The following is a 17,455-nucleotide window of genomic DNA, read 5'->3' as shown; positions in this document are numbered from 1 at the left end:
CAAACGTTCCTGGAGGAGCTATCTTTTCCTGTCATGCCATGAGCTCTTGTAATGGACTTTTATACTGCACATGGCATTAGTAGTCGTCCAAGTGCAGTGCATATTCTTTGATTGCTTCACAGCCAAAGCCACCTGTAATCTGCCACGTGAATGCAGAAAAGCAGACGGTGAGACATAATGACAAACAGTAATGCTGGATTACATGCATCTGTCATTTCCTGGGAATGCCTTGTACATATGTTGGCCTTTTCAATTTAGCACAAAAATGGCAGACTCTGCCGTTAGCAATGAAATCTGGTGGGACAAACTCACAAGGAACGAATTGCAGCTGCTGACGGCAACATGAACTGCGTATCATTTGCAACTGCTATCTGCCCCGTGTGAATGCTTGATTCACAAAAACTATTGTACAAATGATATTACAGCACAAACTTGCACATAAAGTTTTGCAGCTGAGAGCAATTTGCAAAAATGTTTTTGCATTGATTGCAATTATTCCTGTGAAATTATTTTTATCTTTGTGCCGAGAATGAGGCAGGTAGAGAGAAAAAGAAAAATGAAATTCTCAGACAGTGAGCCACAAGTCTCGACAGAGGGGGAGGGATTGATAAAAACTTCAAGCGAGAAATTTGAAGATGACAGCTACTCACAAGTGTGCAAACAGATTTGGCTGGATCTGAAGTTATGAACAAGTGAGCAAACGTGAGCAGGTGCTGGGTTAGCGGCCTCACTGTGACGAGCTGAACAGCGTCGAGGATACACAGCTTTCTTCAGTGTTTTTACCAGTTTAAATCAGCTGGTCCACTTGTGTTTTAGAGAGGAAGAGACCTCTGTGGAAAGGTTCACAGAGTCTGCAAACCTCACAGCAAGATGCCACTTAAGCCCACACACTGTTCCTTTAATTAGACAGAACCACATTAGTGTCAGTGTTTTTTGTGAATAGAATTTTACCTCAGTATGAATTATGTTAAGCTTTACTGTACCGTGAACTCATTAAACAAGCTTTTCTAAAAAACAACATCATATAGTGCAATGATTTGTGCATGCCCCCTGTTACACTGCATTACTTTCCATTGCCTCTGTGCCTAACGGTTGCATTAGGCTCCTGTGCATTTGGTGCCATAATAGCTGCTGTACTGAGGGCTTCCAAAGTGCAAATTTAAATTATTTCGTGTGCAAACCAACACCGCTTGCTTGTTTGGTGTCCACATTTGCCCCAAATAATTAAATGAGCTAAGATACATTTTGGGATTGTGCGCACTACTATTTTTTCTACATATCAAATCAGATCACAAAAATTGGAAAAAGCATATTTCTCTGTATACCTGTCATGATATCCAGCCATGTAGATTAATGTATTTTTCTCAGTTGCGTAATTCATATCAAAGATTATCTCCAATTTGGCACAAACACCCATTTGGACTCTAAGATTAACTGTGAACTGTAAAGGTCACTGTGAACTCACAAGAAATCATATGCTAATTGTGGCAGATTTCACACAAATGTCAAATAGAATAAAATGATGAAGTGATGTCATTTTATAAGGTCAACCATAAAAGGTCAACCAGGGGCAGACATCTGCTCAGATATTGAATTGGTGACACTAATCTTGGGTCTTCACCTCGAAACTCTTCTGATTTTATGAATGTTCTTTGCTGTCAGGAGAGGGGTTGTTTTCAGAGCATCCATGTTTTAGAATTTGTAGCTTTTTTGCAGCACATACATATTTGGAGGCATCGTCGTGACCCGATATGAGACTGGACTGACATGGATGGGAACTGCAACTTGACTGGTTGGTGGAGGTATACAACCAAAAGGCATAAATTCTTTTCTACAATGTCGTACTTCCCCATTTGGCTCACTTCATTCAGGTCAGTGCAAACAAGTACCATGGCACAGCAGCTGTTGGAATTTTTTTTTTTTTTAATTGCTACCATTACGTACATTTTCTCAACTAAATGCCCTTTGCATTCAGACACACTTTGAGTTTTAGGTCACCTGTCCCTTTGATCATGATCAAGAAATGAACCAAAACCTCTTTTCTCTTGGAAAGTTTGCTTTTAAACTGCAGTTTTCATTTTGGCAGCCTCACTGCGGTTTACCTCTGTGTTGCAGTTGAATATCAAAGAGGTTATGACCTACTGTACAGTTTGACGACAAAACAGCATTTTTTTTTTTTTTTTTTTTGCTTCAGCCAATCATGTTCTGCAAGGTGAGGCCGATGTACCAATCAGACTTGACATATGTGGCCAAATGTAGGACAAGAGATGAATTTGTTAAGTCGTCTGATGCTTCGCTAAGTCAGAACTGTTGTGGAGGAGAAGCCAGACCTGTGAAGTAGACAAGATGATGCTCTACTTTGTGGATGTTCTCCTGCTCTGGTCTCTGGGTAAGTAAAAAAAATCCACTTACGAAATCTTAAATTAACTTATTTACACACAAAGCTGACTATATGCTCTCTGTATTATTTCAGGTGTGGCACAGTCAAGTGACATCTCTCAGCCTGTTCCTTTCCAAACAGCGGAGCTCGGAGACTCAGCTACCATTAAATGTTACATAAAGAGTGAGCTGGAAAAAAGAGTGTGGTACAAATACACCACAGCGAAGAGATTACAGCTTGTGGCAGCATTCCATATGAAGTATAATCGGAGTGTATTTGCCGATGAATCTCACCGTTATTCCGTCAAATTTGACAGAAACAACAATCATCTGAGCATATCTGCAACAACATGGGACGACGCTGGAACATACTTCTGTGGAGTCCTGCACTTAAACAAAATTCAGTTCGGATCAGGAACCTTTTTGATGGTGAAAGGTAATCACTCTTTGGTGTTTATTATTAACTTTGAAACCTGAGCAATTTGGCTTGATTTCTTTCAAAAACATGGGAAGAAGGCATTAAGTGAAAAAAAAAAAAAAAAAAGATATGACCCAATAATTATCAAGAAATTAGTAAAAGAGTAGGAAAATTACCTGCAAATTAGTAAAATTAAATAAATAAATACAAAGAAACAAAAGGAAAGAAAGAAATGGAAGTCTAAAAAAACACGGAAATGACCAAGACAAAGTGCTTCCAAAAAAACATTTTTTTTAACAGAATTTTAAATATAAATAAAGTTTTATTTCATCCTTCCATCCAGGATTCATAGAACCGTGGCTACATCTGTATGTTTAGATTTCTCCCCTAGCTTTTTAATTTTTTCCCCCATAACATTTTTTCTGTTTCTTGCAATTTGTGAAACATTTAGTACCATGTTGCTCATTAGCTCTTCCCCATATTTTTGAAAGGACTCGCACCAATTTGCTCAGGGTTCAACGGTTTAAAGACGTGTGAGAGGCATCTGAATGTAGCACAAGGAAAACAATGTGGCTCCAGGTATAAAAGGGTTAAAGCCAGCTTGGCTAAGGAAAATGTTGGCATTGTACATTTCTGCAAACTACAAACACATTACTGGTACATGTCATTACATTTCTAAAGTGACATCGTAAACGTGGGTGTGGAGGGGAGGGTGGATGGCGTGACACCTGGGTGAGCCATCTGCCAAGTTTTAGACCACTGCAGACCATTCCTAAAGACGAACAAACAAAACTGGCCATGTTTTACCATGATATCACTGAATTTCCTACCGTGAAAGTGGCATGAAAAACATTATCTTTTAATAACCATAACCATGTGTTTTTTTTAGGCTAAACCTACTTAATGATTTTATAATGTGACATATGCATGTTTTGCAGAAATGTACAATAACAGCCTTTTCCTGGCATTGCATTGTTGAAGCAAACTATTTGCTCAAGGTAACTTCAGCCAAATGTGAACATAATGTTCTCTGATTTCTCCTCCAAGGTACAAACATGATCAGTGACTCAGAAGTCAGGCAACTGGGATCTCAATCAGTCCAGCCGGGAGACTCTGTGACTCTTACCTGTTACATTCACACCGGCCTCTGTGCAGCAGAACACATCGGTGTCACATGGCTGAAAACCTCTCTTCATTCTGCTCCACAAATGATTTACTCCTCTGGAAACGACGTCTGCAAGAGGACTGGATCTACCTGTGTGTACAACCTTCCCATGAGGAACCTCAGCTGTGATGATGCTGGAACCTACTTCTGTGTTGTGACTTCATGCGGACGAACGATGTTTGGGAACGGGACCAGGATTGATATTCACAGTAAGCAAGAAACTGGCATTATAAACTATAAATACAAATTTACAAGTGTTATTTTTCATTAACAAATTTCATGGAGCTGACGGTGCTTTCAGACCAACAAAAAAAAAGTTATTCGCTTTCCTGTGTTAAGCAGTATTACTGGACAAGAACATCAATATGAAACAATGCTGCAAACCCACAGATAAACTCCAAGGCCAGCTAGATCTGAAATTATTCGCTGGTCTGTTCTTCATCGATCCTTTCTAAATCCAAATGGTGAGGCAGCAGATTGCAACCAACTGAATCACCCTGCCTTCACCCCTTCCTTTCCAAGTGTGCAGAGGCCCTGCAGTGGCCCTCACTAATGTCAAAACACAAACAGCCAGTGTTAGACCCAGTGTTTTGATTGTCCATTCTGGGCTACTGTAAAAACACGGCGGTGCATCATGGGGGGTCCAGTCCCTCTCTACCGAAAGTTCCCCCTAATTCTTACACACTGGACCTTTAAGGTTAAAGAAAAATAGGTTAGGGCAGATGTCAGGGTTTCCCCACACATTCATTTGGTGGTGACCCGATTAATACATTTTATTTTTATATATATATATATATATACTGTATCGCAGAGCATACTATGGGCACAGATGGAGCACAATGCTGCTAGGTACTAAAAGTGACACTAATCCTGCTGGGAATAAAAGTTTGCATTCACACGCAGCAGTTCCTCTAATCCATTGATCTGATCTGATCAACTCTGAATGGATCGATAGATCGATTATCCTTCCTGCAAATCACAAACTGCTGCTGAAGAAAAAAAAAAAAGGTCATGGAGAGCTCTGTCTGCGCTGCATTCATGGACCCGCAAAGATATCCGAATTTGGAAAGGGGACACTATGATACAAAAGGAACACAAAAATAAAACATTATCACCAACGTCGGGTCATCAGCTACCGCCAAATATAAAGTCTATTTAAGTGGGAAACACTGATTATACAGTATCTGATATATGATAAAGGTTAGGCAACAGAAACGCAGAGTTAAAGTGAATATATGGTAAAGCACTAACAGGGTCATGGTTAAGGTTTAGTACTAAGTTCTAAAATACCTGGCTGCTGTATTGGTTGACAACAGATACCCTATGTAAACCAAAACCATTTGCTTGGCCAGATATGATATGTATGCAGAGAAAAATGTTGCATGCGCATGCTTTGGGTAAAATTACTCTTCAAAATTCAAGCACTATGTAATGTATTAAAAGTATTAAAAGTGTCAAAAACTAGAATGTACTCAGCCCGGTCCAAAGTAGAGAATACATAACTCTGTTTATCTGATGGAGGCACTGCTAGTTATTTGTATTTTTAAAAAAAAACTCAATTAAGCACTGTTTATTTTTTTCTTTTTACCACAGAAACTGCAGTCACCAAACCCCCTGAACTGAGTCCAACCATTATTGCACTGATGCTTTCAAACATCATTCTTGGCATTGTGACACTCGTTCTCATATGGACAATTTGCAAAATTCAGAGGAAAGACTCCACAGGTACTTAAAACCATATCCATGAGCTGTTTTTCTGAAGCACAATCAGATCCAGATTCTGTTACTTTCTGCTCTATCTGGAACAGATCTATCTTTGTTTTTTCAGAGGCAATCAGTGAATCTTCTGAAGGCAATCAGGTAAGAGTCAACCGTATACGACCTTTTCATAAGATTTGCACCACATTATCTTAGTCGTTTTAATTTCCATTTTTTCAGACTGGTGCAGTTACCTATGAAGCTGTGTGTTTGGCCCCCAGAAGCCTCCCCTCCAAACGAGTAACAGTGAAATACAGTGAAGACTCTGTAGTTTATTCTGACATCAAAGACTGTCAACAGAACCGAGAGGTTTCGTCTTTGGAAGGTGAGAAAACCAAGTAACTTAAAGACTGATGGAGTAGGAATGCCTTGCTATTAAATGTATATCTTTAATTTAGTGGCACAAAAACATCAAATATGTCCAAGGAGGTCATTATCTTATCGTTATATAAGGCCCGTCACTGGAAATTACACATACTATCACAACATGAAAATAATACTGTTGTTGTGTGCTGTTACAGATAACTGAATGTACTGCAGTCTGCATTTGTCTAGCATAATTCTGTATGATAATGGTGTTTTCAAATAAAACATGATTCGCCAAACTTCTGTTTGACCTGTTTTTCTTTGACTCGTCATTTCTCTGTGGTTCCATTAAAGAGTAAACTACTGTGTCAGCCAAAATCACAAGTTAGTTGAGTACAGGTTGACAGTCAATTGTTACTGAGTATTGGTGCCAGCTGTAGTGTGGCACTGGCCAAAAGGAAAATCAGGTCCTTTATATGACCGGTTGACAGGTATATGACATCAGATTTTGTTAGCTTTTGGACGACTGGACATGGAATAAACCTAAGCTCAAATTGGCTAAAAATTTCTAAGAAAAATAGGCGCTACTGTAGACATTACTAGTGTACAACTAAGAAACTCAACAGGTTTTAAAGGGGCATTCAAACCACAATAGACCCTTTTCTCTCCACACTAAGAGCACGTACGGCAGTTGTTAAACAAGGAAAAGCTTTACCATTGCTAGTGGAGTAGAGCTGTGTACACAGCTTAGCAGTAGCCTATGTTTTTTTTTCCCACCATGTCACGTCAATGTCACGGCCGCACCAGAACACAGATTACCAAATAGGAGAAAGCAACATGTAGACTGGTGAAAATTTTAAGGTGGTTACTTCTTTGTTACATCTCTTACTTATTCTGTTGCTCTAAAAAACGTTGCGGCCGAATTTAGAGTGATGTCTGAGCACAGTTTGGACAGAGATAAATGATACTTTGTGGCGGCCTGTCATTGCATCGCGCTGTAAAGGGACTAAAATTAGCAGGCCCATCAGGGTGTTGGATTTCTTTTACAGCTGATTGAAGCCGATCAAAGCTGGAGCCAATAAATACCCAGACACCTGTAGAGTCAGTTGTCCCAAGAGAGAATACAAATAGTTACCTTTCCCATTAAATCCAAAAGCAGATGTGAACATATGTTAGTGAGGGGATTTTTTTGTCCAGTCGGAAAGGGGCTTTATAGAAAGCTATTTCCTCACATAATTGTCAAAGTGTCTGGTTTTGTTTAATTGGCCAAACTTTTGTGATCTCTACCTCTGAACCTTCTGCCACCACCCTAATATGGGACTATTTCTTTACTGTTTCTATAATCTGAAAAAGCTCAGATGAAAAAAGGCTCACAGCTAGATCATCCGAATAACAAAAGTAATGTTTCAAAGCTTATAGCAACACACATTTCATTCACCTCCGTTGTTTGAAGGTATGGTGGCACCTCAAATCACAGAGATAATCTCACAACCCGAGCAAATAAAACTACGAGCACATGGCATACCCGGGTGGGTGAAAAAAAAATCTGTTTTTCAAAGTAAATGAGTAATCTGGCCTTTTAATATAGTACAGCATAGACAGAAAACCAGGAGCTGATTTTGGTAAATAATTGCTATTTAAGGCAAGTAACACAATGAAGTGAATAGTAGGCTACAAAAGTGACACTGTTCAACACCTCAAATAACTAAAAGACTATTATTTGGCACTCTGGACATGCAAGGTAAAAAAATATCCATTCACGCACACACACACACACACTTTCACTGCACTTTACAAAGGCCATGACACAGAAAAAGCAAAGCTTTTAACACAAAGTTATCAACAGCAATTTACAGTTACAAAGACGTTCAGCTAAAAGCTTTTGTGCCACACTCGTGGTCTTAGTCTTCAAAGTAAAATCTATACGTACCCACAGAAAAAGACGTGGTATACAGTAATATAAAGCACTGATAAGGCATAGATATGCTCAAAAAAATCCCCTCTGATCTATTAATACCTTCCTCTAACCAGAAGTGTGAGCACGGGGGTGCAACTTTAACCTGGCTAGGCTCAGTGCTTTTGACTTCTGTTCTGACTGCTGTGGTAAATGAGGTGTGAATTACTGTGAACAGGTTTCTGCGAGTGGAAACTTAAGTCCTAGCTGAACACAGGAAGAATGGCCTGTAGCCTTCAGGCCACAGCGTACAGCGGCTCAGACACAAACCGAGACAAACAAGACTTTGCAAAGGGTAGATGTGTGAAATGGGGGTATGTAGGTAGATAGCATGCTGGGTAGATGAACAACAAAAACAAGACCTCACCAGGAAAGGACTGAATTATATAATAAAACAGTGAGAATAAGATCATCTTATGTTAACTAGAACTCTCCTCAAAGTGACACTTTTGTAAAGTCTTTCCTTACACACAAAATTCACACAAATTTCCTGTAAGTAGCTTTCATGTGGAAACTAAGTAGCATGGTCTCTGTGTTTTTTTTTTTTTTTTTTGAACCACTGAAGAGGCCGAACAACTTGGGATTAACATCATTAACCTTTATTTGCACATCCCAAGCCCCAAGGAAGTGAACCAGACTTTATATTGACACAGTGGCCAAACCATGTAGGTACAACCTCTGAGTTCATCAGCTGATACCCCAAAAAGTCTGTCACAGAGCCTGTTTAAACCGCGTATGAACATGGGTTTTGGTGACCCAAACAAAACTGGACAAGAGACATCTCTGTTCACACCTGTGCCGATCGTGCGTCGACTACTTGTGCCACTTGTGTTTAGATTTTGTGACTGCCTCACACACAGTTATTATGTCCACACTTTTGCTAACTGGTCTGCAGCGTGCTTACTTGTTACGTTAGTGGTTGTTTAAGAACATCTGGAGATATCACAGAATTCAACACGTCTCCATCCAGAGGGCAAAACCACGTATGGTCATCCAACTCTGCTGAATGGATGAGCTACAGAGCGATGGATCAAACAGCAGAGTTTTAGAGGAGCGACATTTGGGTTCCTGAATACGTTATCTTAACCCTTTGAAACCTTATCGAAGTGGCTTTATTTCTTGGAAAAACATGGGAGTGCGATGAGCCACTTGGCAAGAAAATGCTCCAAAAATTAGAAAGAAAATAGCTAAAAAAAAAAAAAAAATACCTCAAGAAAATCCCCAAAAATATAAAAATAAAGAAATCTTTAGAATTATTATATATTTATTTATAAATATAGTTTTCTTGGTATTTTCCTCTAGATATTCGATAAAATCTAATACTCCATCCCAGCTAATTTTAAGATCAATTGCTTGTTTTTTTGCAATTTGCTGGCCATTTCTTGCCAGGTTGCTTTTGATTTTTTTTTCCACTTTTTTTTTTTTTTAAGTCAAATCAGTTTTCTCGGGTTTTAGACATTTAAATGATTGCAAAAGACACTGACTGAAGAAGACGAAAACTGATCCAGTCCAGATATTAAATAGTTAGATTTATTCTCCAACTCCGGAGTCTACATTTGTGGCAAATTCTTTTAAAATAAACAATGCAAAGTAGTGAGTCTGTTGATGCTGTGGATGAGAACCAGAGCTGCCAGGTTAGAGGGCAACTGATCATGTGACCACTGTTTTCAAAATAGGCCAATCTGATTGGCCAGTTAGACTCAGCCTTCTCTGTGAAGAGTGGAAATGCAGAGAGATAAAATCCATTCATCACAGCACTTGAAGCACGATGACACCTCCAAATTTTGCTCTGTATTTCACGATTGTGGTGAATTTGGGTAAGTTTTGCTTAATATTGCCTGTTTACTTTATTCTATAACCCTGTTTGCTTCTAACATGTTTTAATGCTTTTTTTCGACTTAAATTTATGTTCATCTCTTCATTTTCTCTTCAGCTCGTGTGACAACGTCCAAACACTCTTTACATTTTCAATCAGTTGACGTTGGAGAGAATGTGACTTTGCCGTGCTCGTGTGACGGTGATGCCGGGTTGATGTTTTTCTGGTATAAGCAAACTTTGGGACAGCAACCAAAGCTGGTGTCTACACTCTACGCATATAATGATGACGGCACCTTTAATGAGGAATTCATGAATGAACGTTTCTCACTGAATAATGAAAAGCAAACAAATCAGCTACAAATATCAGAACTGCAAATATCAGACTCAGCTACTTACTACTGCGTCAAGAGCAATTTAATGGACTTTGAATTTTGTAATAGCATTACTGTCAGTGTAAAGGGTTCTGGTTTGAACGTCCCAGTTTCGGTCCATCAGTCAACATCTGAGCCCATCCAGCCAGGAGGCTCTGTGACTCTGAACTGTACAGTTCAAACTGGGAGCTGTGATGGAAAACACAGTGTTTACTGGTTCAAATACTCTGAGGAGTCTCATCCAGGACTCATTTACAGCCATGGAGGCAGGAATGATCAGTGTGAGAGGAACAGCAACACACAAACACACACCTGTTTCTACAACCTGCCGATGAAGAGCCTGAATCTTTCTCATGCTGAGACCTACTACTGTGCTGTTGCCTCATGTGGACACATACTGTTTGGAGACGGGACCAAGCTGGACATTAAGGGTGAGTAACCATCTCACAAAAGTTGTCTTATTTAATTACAAGTGATGATAAATCCTTAAAGTATACTTATCTTTAAGCATTTCTTCATTTAGCACTTACATATTGGGTACATTATCTAAAGTAAAAGAATTTCGTAGTTTATCCAAAGCTGATATCAGTCTTCAGCATTTTGAATTAGCCTGATCAAGTGGATGTCTTTCTTCTGGCAGCTACATTTAGGAATATCAGCCAAGTCACCAGAGGAAATTATTGGCATAGCACATTTCTACAAACCACAGATACAATGTTTACACGATTATGCGTATCATACAACGTCTCTAAATTGACTAAGCATATGAGCTGACTTTGTCATCATGAGGAGAAGATGTAACAGGTGACCTGTTGGATAGTGCGACGAAAAGCCGTTCAAATTTCACCAAGACGTCAGTGCGTTTACTTCCAAGACATTGCTACAGAATCTGGGCACTTTAAACCAAAACATGATTTTTTTTTCCCAAACCAAATCCAAGGGTTTTTTTGTCCCTAAATCTAAAATTAACCAAGGCATTGCTGAAAGGTAAAGAAACAGAATGTTTCAACTCATCTGGTACATAATAATGTACAAATGTAAAATATCTGTGGTTTGGTTTGGAGAAATATACCACTCCAACATTTACTCAGAGGACTGGGTTAAGGAGTGTTGCTAGTGTTGAGTCTTGGCAATTAGCAACAACCCTCTATAGACTCTCTTAAACACAGCTCGGCAAGAAAAACAATCCCATGGCAACAAAAAGATGGGAAATGGTACTAAAAAGATTCAGATTGGAAGATAAACTACTGACCAATATGTCTTTTAACTGGCATATGGATTACTTGCTTTAAAAGGGATCTCTATTGTCAATAGGAGCAAATTACAGGCCATAAAAAAAGGTCTACACACTGTTCAGGTGCCTTTAGGCCAAATGCAAGGCAAATTTTTCACACGGTGAATACAAAGTCAGTGCTAAGAGGCGAGGAGACGAGAATTCGCTGCAGGTGACACAAGTAAAAGTTTAGATTTATAGATTGTTTTCCTCTCAATGTGGAAAAAAAGGATAGTTTTGGATGTCTCGCTTTAAATAATACTGACTGGCCCATTTGTACATTAAAAGGATTATTGGTTGTCGTAGTTTTCATTTTCAGCAGAGAAATCGCGTGATCGCACATCTAAGCAAATGTACTCAAGATACACGACAAAAAAAAACATTGATGTGAGGAAGATCTTGAAGATTGAAACTAAATTGCGGGAGACCCAAAGAGTTTAAATGTTTCTACTTGAGCAAAAAATGTAGTATTTACACTCAATGTCAGTACTTAAAGCTTTAGGTTGTACTTTACCATGAACCAACTTATTGTTAGCTGCCTTCCCCAATTAGTTAGCACAACACACACAGCTGGTATTCCTGGGTTACACACTCCTTTAGACTCAAAATGAGTACGTCTAACTTTCTTTTTCTCTCTGCAAGGCAACATTTCAATCTACAAGATCCTCCTCACACCGTGTTTTGTCGTGCGCCTTGAGGATGTGCGCACACTTGATTTCTTTGCAGATAAAGAAAACTACAACCAACAACCCTTTTACTGTACAAATGAGCCTGTCAGTATTATTTCAAGATATAAGATTATCCTTCAATGAAAGAAAAAAAATCTATAATGTCTCCTGATGTCCCTTTCTCTACAGATGAGGTGGACTATTCAGTCTTGGTGTATTTCTTGAGCGCAGCTTTGGCTTTGACCCTCATCCTGGTTGTTTTACTGGCTCTCTTAGTGTACAAGATGAGCAGAAAAACCTGCAAATGTACAGGTAATTCTTAGTCTTTGAAGCTGACAGCGAGCACTGAGCGCGTATTGCATTTGACTAACGAAACTTTAATTTTTTTTGTGTGTCACAATCAGAGTGTAGTGTAACGTTTTCAGCGACTTCTGCTCCGAATATGTCAGTAAGTATCATTTTCTTTTGAAAAATGGCCAGTTTTTAATACCACAGCATCTACAATCGTCAAGTTTTTACAGAAAATGGCTTAGACCACGTGATCATTTATACACATGATTAACCTGCCGAGCTCCGTCTATGTCTCTGCTGAGCCGTATTTTTCAAAATGGTGATTAATGCTTTTATTTTTTCAGCTATGTCAAGATGCAGACAGCCTTCACTACGCTGCTCTGCGAGATCACAAGAGCAACAGACCAAGAGGACAGAGGGACGACACCATGCCTGAATGTGTGTACTCCAGAGTAAAGCAGTAGAGCTGGACCTGCTTCTGTACTTTGTTTCTTTGTACATTTGTTTAAAGGATAATTTCACCAAAGTCAATAAATAAAAATGTTTTTCTTGCAATAAAAAGCTCCTTAACTATAAAAAAAGAAAGGTGTGGCTAGCTGCTGTGACCTTTTCCAGCCCTGCATCACTTACATCATAAGCACACCGCTCACAAACACAAGGCCAAAGTCACCACAGAGCATTCTTTGTAGTTGTTTTTTTTGCACCAGCGGCCATAAACCCGGAGATGTGAGAAGCTCTTTGCAGTTGACGGTAAAGAGAGCAGATCTCAGACCCCGTCACGTCTTTGTCTTTGCGGTTTCAGGCAGGATGTCTCTACATCAGTGCTTCTCTACACACTGAGGTAGTGTGTGTGTCAAACAGTGCTCCTTAACGTCACTATGTTTGCCCTCGCCCTGACATGATACAGCAAGGTGGAAAAAAACAAGTTAATGCAACGAGGCTTAAGCTGCAAGCATGATACGCAGGTTGTGTAGTTCGCTCTGCAGCACTGGTCCAGTCAGAAAATGTTGTGTGTGTTGCTCAAACGCACAGAAACTTAGCTATGTGGACACGGGCTTGTGTGTGCTACTTGCCACAAAGCATATCGACTCATTGTCATCAAAAATGATTTGGTCAAAAAAATATCCATGCTTTTGTATTTCCCCTCCCCAGTGCATCCTGTGTGCACAGAAATGCACACAAAGCTAGCATAGCATCAAATAACACGACCGCAGCTGGAAACACAAACATATGATTGGTCACGCATCAGTGTATAGCTTCATGTCAGCGGCATATTTTGAAAATTATCTATAGCCTGTTGCTGTGTCACTTGTTGTGTGAACACAGCATTGCTTAGAAGCAAAGATGCCACTATGCTGCGTTGAAAATGTCATTTAACTTTTTGTAATCCGAAGCGACATCACTTTTCTTGCGCTGCTTTCGGATGCCTTTAACAAGTGTTTAAACCTTCGAATTCAGTGCAAATTTGTTGCAGGGGAAAAGGAAATGAGCCACTTCATCAATAATGTTCCACAAATTAGTGGATTTAGAAAATCATTTTTAAAAAGCTAAGGGAAAAAAAGAAAAAATATATATTTATATTGAATTATCTTGATTAAATTTTTAAAATTATGTTAGAGAACTATTATATTTTTAAACCTTTCTTGGGGGGTCATTTCTTTTTTTTCCATGTTTGTTTTTTGTTCTTTTTTTAATTTATTTATTTTTTTCTAATTTTAAGGTAATTTCTTGTACTTTTTCACACACTTTTTACTACTTTCTCGCTAATTTTTGGGTCATCTCTTCTCTTGCTGTTTGTTGCTTTCTTCTCGTGTTTTGGAAGAAAATCAAGCCAATTTGCTCAGGTTAAAAAGGGTTCAAGGGGAAAAAACACAAATTTACAAGTGAATGTACCAGGACTAATGACAAGAGGACATTGAGGTGCATTGTGGGATGTGTAGGAACTTGACACACACAGTAGTAGTGAATAATGTCCTCACAGGAGGTGCTCCAGCTGTACTGTAGCACGGGTATCCAGAGATACAAAGTAAGCACTAAACACCAAACAAAAGGAAAATCATATTAATAAAACTGTCACTTAAAAATAAGAAGATGAAGGAGAAAAGAGGGGAAGCAATGACTCCTTCCCTACCTCCTAGCCCCTTCTTTTGGTGCCCTTACTCAAACCACACCCATCTTCAAACTCGGCTGTCACTGTGATCTCAGTGACACACCTAAAAAGTTTCAGAAGCCAGGGGCATGAAGTAAGGCGCCTTATGTCTGGCCTACTCATTCAGACCACGCTCTTCTTTGAACTTGACCTTTCTTCTGAGCTCAACTGCACACCTCTTAAGTTTCATGACTACATTCTGCACAGTTGTGACACTATCATGCCGGCAAAATCTGTCCACAGACAAACATAAAAACCTGGCAAAAATACTCAGAATAGCTTCTGTGGTAGCTCCAACTACAATCATAGATGGATTACAGGAGCGGTCCATAAGGCAATGACCCATGGGCCCAAAGTGTCAGGTCTATAACTGCAAAATGTTGCTAAAATTAACATGTACTGACCAGAAAGAGAGTTAAAAAGATCTCAACAGATACAAAGGAGCTGCAAAGTGGCACAAAACAAATGAAAGAGATAGGAAATGACCTCAAAGAGACTTGAAATAACTACAAAACGGAGCAAAGCAAGCACAGAGACACAAGGTGAAGACTTTAAACTACCAAGAAAAACAAAGAAAAGAAAAATCCACAAAATGACCTCAAACAGACACAAAAAGACTACAAAGATGCAACAATAAAAAGTCGCCAAACATTCACAAAGAGGTAAAAAATTACCAAAAAGGCCACAAAAAGACTTCCAGTAGCTGCAAAACGGCCAAAACCACCATATATAGTCACAAAATTATAACAAAGTGGCATGGAAAGACCAAAAACAAGACATAAAATTACCTTTAAAAAAGAAACTCCAACAGCATTGCTTCAATGAGACACAAACAACTACAGAGACACAACTACAGAAACAAAAATCAAAAAGAGACACTGCAAGGAGACATAAAACGACCAAAAAATGACAAAGAAATCACCTCAAATAGACACCAGGTAACAGCAAAAGGGACAAAACCACCATATATACACATGAAATGACAACAAGGTCCATATGTGTCACAGTCCTAGGACAGGTGGTGGGGCCTTTCACATAGCTGTGCCCAGGGGCCCAAAATGCCATAATGCATATGAGATTAAACCATAATTTTGAGCATGTTTTGACCACATTGTCGCATGAACAGAGACACACACACACACACACACAGATTTCACAAGGTAAACAGTAACAGTATACCGGTTGCAGGTCAGACACATATCCCACAAACATTAAAATTAGAAAACATTCCCAGTATTTTTTCAATTTTGCATTTTTAAAACAGGTAATTCACAGCACAAATGAACACTTTTGAACACAAATGAAATACTTTTTCAAATCCCAAATCTGCCATTCAGGAAACACAGTATCCATTAAATCAACATAAACCAACTTCAGATTAGGATTCAATGTGAAATTCAAGCGTCCCTTATTTAAAGTAATTAAAAAGGACTACAAATAATCTTTCAAAATTTCAGTTTGGGAAATGGTGTGTGTGTGTGCGTGTGTGTGTGTGTGTGTGTGTGTGTTGGGGTGGCTTCATTTTCCAGTGACAAAGCTAAGGTGTTGTGGTAAAACACACGGAATTGGAGTAATAAAGCAAACCGACCTGAAGCAGAGGAAGCCAGGAAAGTTCCAGAAAGGGAGACATGTCTTCACCCAGAGAGGTCCAACAAACAACAACAAAAATAAATAAATAAAACGAAGTCCAGGTCAACATCCCAGCAGTCCTCAGAAGTGACTGTCCAGTTGGCTCTTTGAACAAAAGTAACTCCATTTTCCTTTACAAACATCACTTTTTTAACTTTTTTGTCGTTGTTTAAAACCAAAGGTGTCCAGAAAGTCGATTAAACTTTAGGTAATCTCCCCTGTAGAGACCGTAACTCCTGTCTGTGGTCCTCCATGATTCCTCCGGTACATGTTTACCTCCGAGCTCACAGGTGCGTCTCATCAATCTCCTTCCCCACCCTTTCCTGTCGAGGTTGGAAAGGGCCGTTTCCTACTTTTTCTTTCCGCTTTTTATGCGAAACTCACCCAAACAGGACATGTTACAGGCTATATTTAAATTGTGCTTTACACACACAAGTGCGGCTTACCCAAAGTGTCATTTTAAGCATTTTTATTTTATTTTTTAATAGTTTATTTGGCTCTGAGAACAGCCTGAACACAGATGACCTACAGTCAATAGTGTCCCTGAACACATCTTGTGCGGACACTGAAGGAGGATTGGAGCTGCTGCTGCTGTTGATGTGCTGCTAATGTCAGGAAATCTCAGCCACCGTAACTTTTTTTAAATTAACCTTTAAACTCTGAGCACATTGGCTTGATTTCTCTAAAAATTAAAAAATGAACATCGAAAAAGGTGATAAGCAACTTAAAAAGAAATGGCCCAAAATAGCAAGACATTTGTGAAAAGGTACAAGAAAATAACCTAAAAATATGAAAAAAGGAAGACAAAAAAAGGGAAAATGAATAAAAGAAAATAACCTGAAAAAATGCTTTTAAACAATGTTTTGGTTTTTTTTAGTTTAATTATTTGGGCTTTTTTTGTAACCTACTCTTAAATACATAATTAGAAGAATTGTATCGTTTTCTGGACATTTTTCCACCTAGCTAATTTTTAGACAATTTCCTTTTCCCCTCTTTTTTTTTTTTTTTTTTTTTTCGCAATTTGCAGAATATTTCTTACCAAGTAATAAAACCAGTTTTCTCCCGTTACAGAGGTTTAAATGCAAGTGACAGGCATCTGAATGCACCACAAGAAAAGGGATGTCGATCCAGCAGTTCAGTTATTTATTTATTTACTTACTTATTCATTTCATTACTTATTTATTTATTGCCTTTAAAGTTGACAGACAGAAAAAAAAGGAGAGAGAGGTGTGACATGAAACAACAAACACATTCCAATGCGACATCTTATCTACAA

The 17,455-nt window shown here is 38.8% G+C and overlaps 3 protein-coding genes across 4 annotated transcripts in view; 2 read left to right on the top strand and 1 right to left on the bottom strand.

Annotated features, from left to right (window-relative positions):
* The window catches only part of LOC121962318 (prostaglandin D2 receptor 2-like), a 144,669-nt gene extending 128,167 nt beyond the window's left edge, over nt 1-16,502 (bottom strand). The window contains exon 1 of one of the 2 annotated variants that reach the window (XR_015775698.1): nt 16,139-16,502. The gene's annotated coding sequence lies outside the window, so the exon portion shown is untranslated. The remainder of the gene's footprint in view (nt 1-16,138) is intronic. The other variant, XM_088073591.1, reaches the window with a different exon arrangement.
* On the top strand, nt 47-6,325 carry LOC121962400 (uncharacterized). Its single transcript, XM_088073758.1, has 6 exons — nt 47-2,389; nt 2,474-2,815; nt 3,845-4,171; nt 5,556-5,687; nt 5,791-5,822; nt 5,901-6,325. Exons 1-6 carry the CDS (start codon nt 2,347-2,349, stop codon nt 6,060-6,062), a joined length of 1,038 nt encoding a protein of 345 aa, XP_087929884.1. The 5' UTR covers nt 47-2,346; the 3' UTR covers nt 6,063-6,325.
* On the top strand, nt 9,743-12,973 carry LOC121964978 (uncharacterized). Its single transcript, XM_042515148.2, has 5 exons — nt 9,743-9,797; nt 9,914-10,600; nt 12,300-12,422; nt 12,515-12,558; nt 12,746-12,973. The coding sequence occupies exons 1-5, from the start codon at nt 9,749-9,751 to the stop codon at nt 12,863-12,865; spliced, it is 1,023 nt and encodes a 340-aa protein (XP_042371082.2). The 5' UTR covers nt 9,743-9,748; the 3' UTR covers nt 12,866-12,973.
* Nucleotides 16,503-17,455: the final 953 nt, after the last annotated feature.

This window comes from Plectropomus leopardus, chromosome 23 (assembly GCF_026936395.1).
Source record: "Plectropomus leopardus strain MGB_pleo_1.0 chromosome 23, ASM2693639v1, whole genome shotgun sequence".
NCBI classification, from domain to species: Eukaryota; Metazoa; Chordata; class Actinopteri; order Perciformes; family Serranidae; genus Plectropomus; species Plectropomus leopardus.
This window is presented reverse-complemented; position numbering and strand designations above follow the sequence as displayed.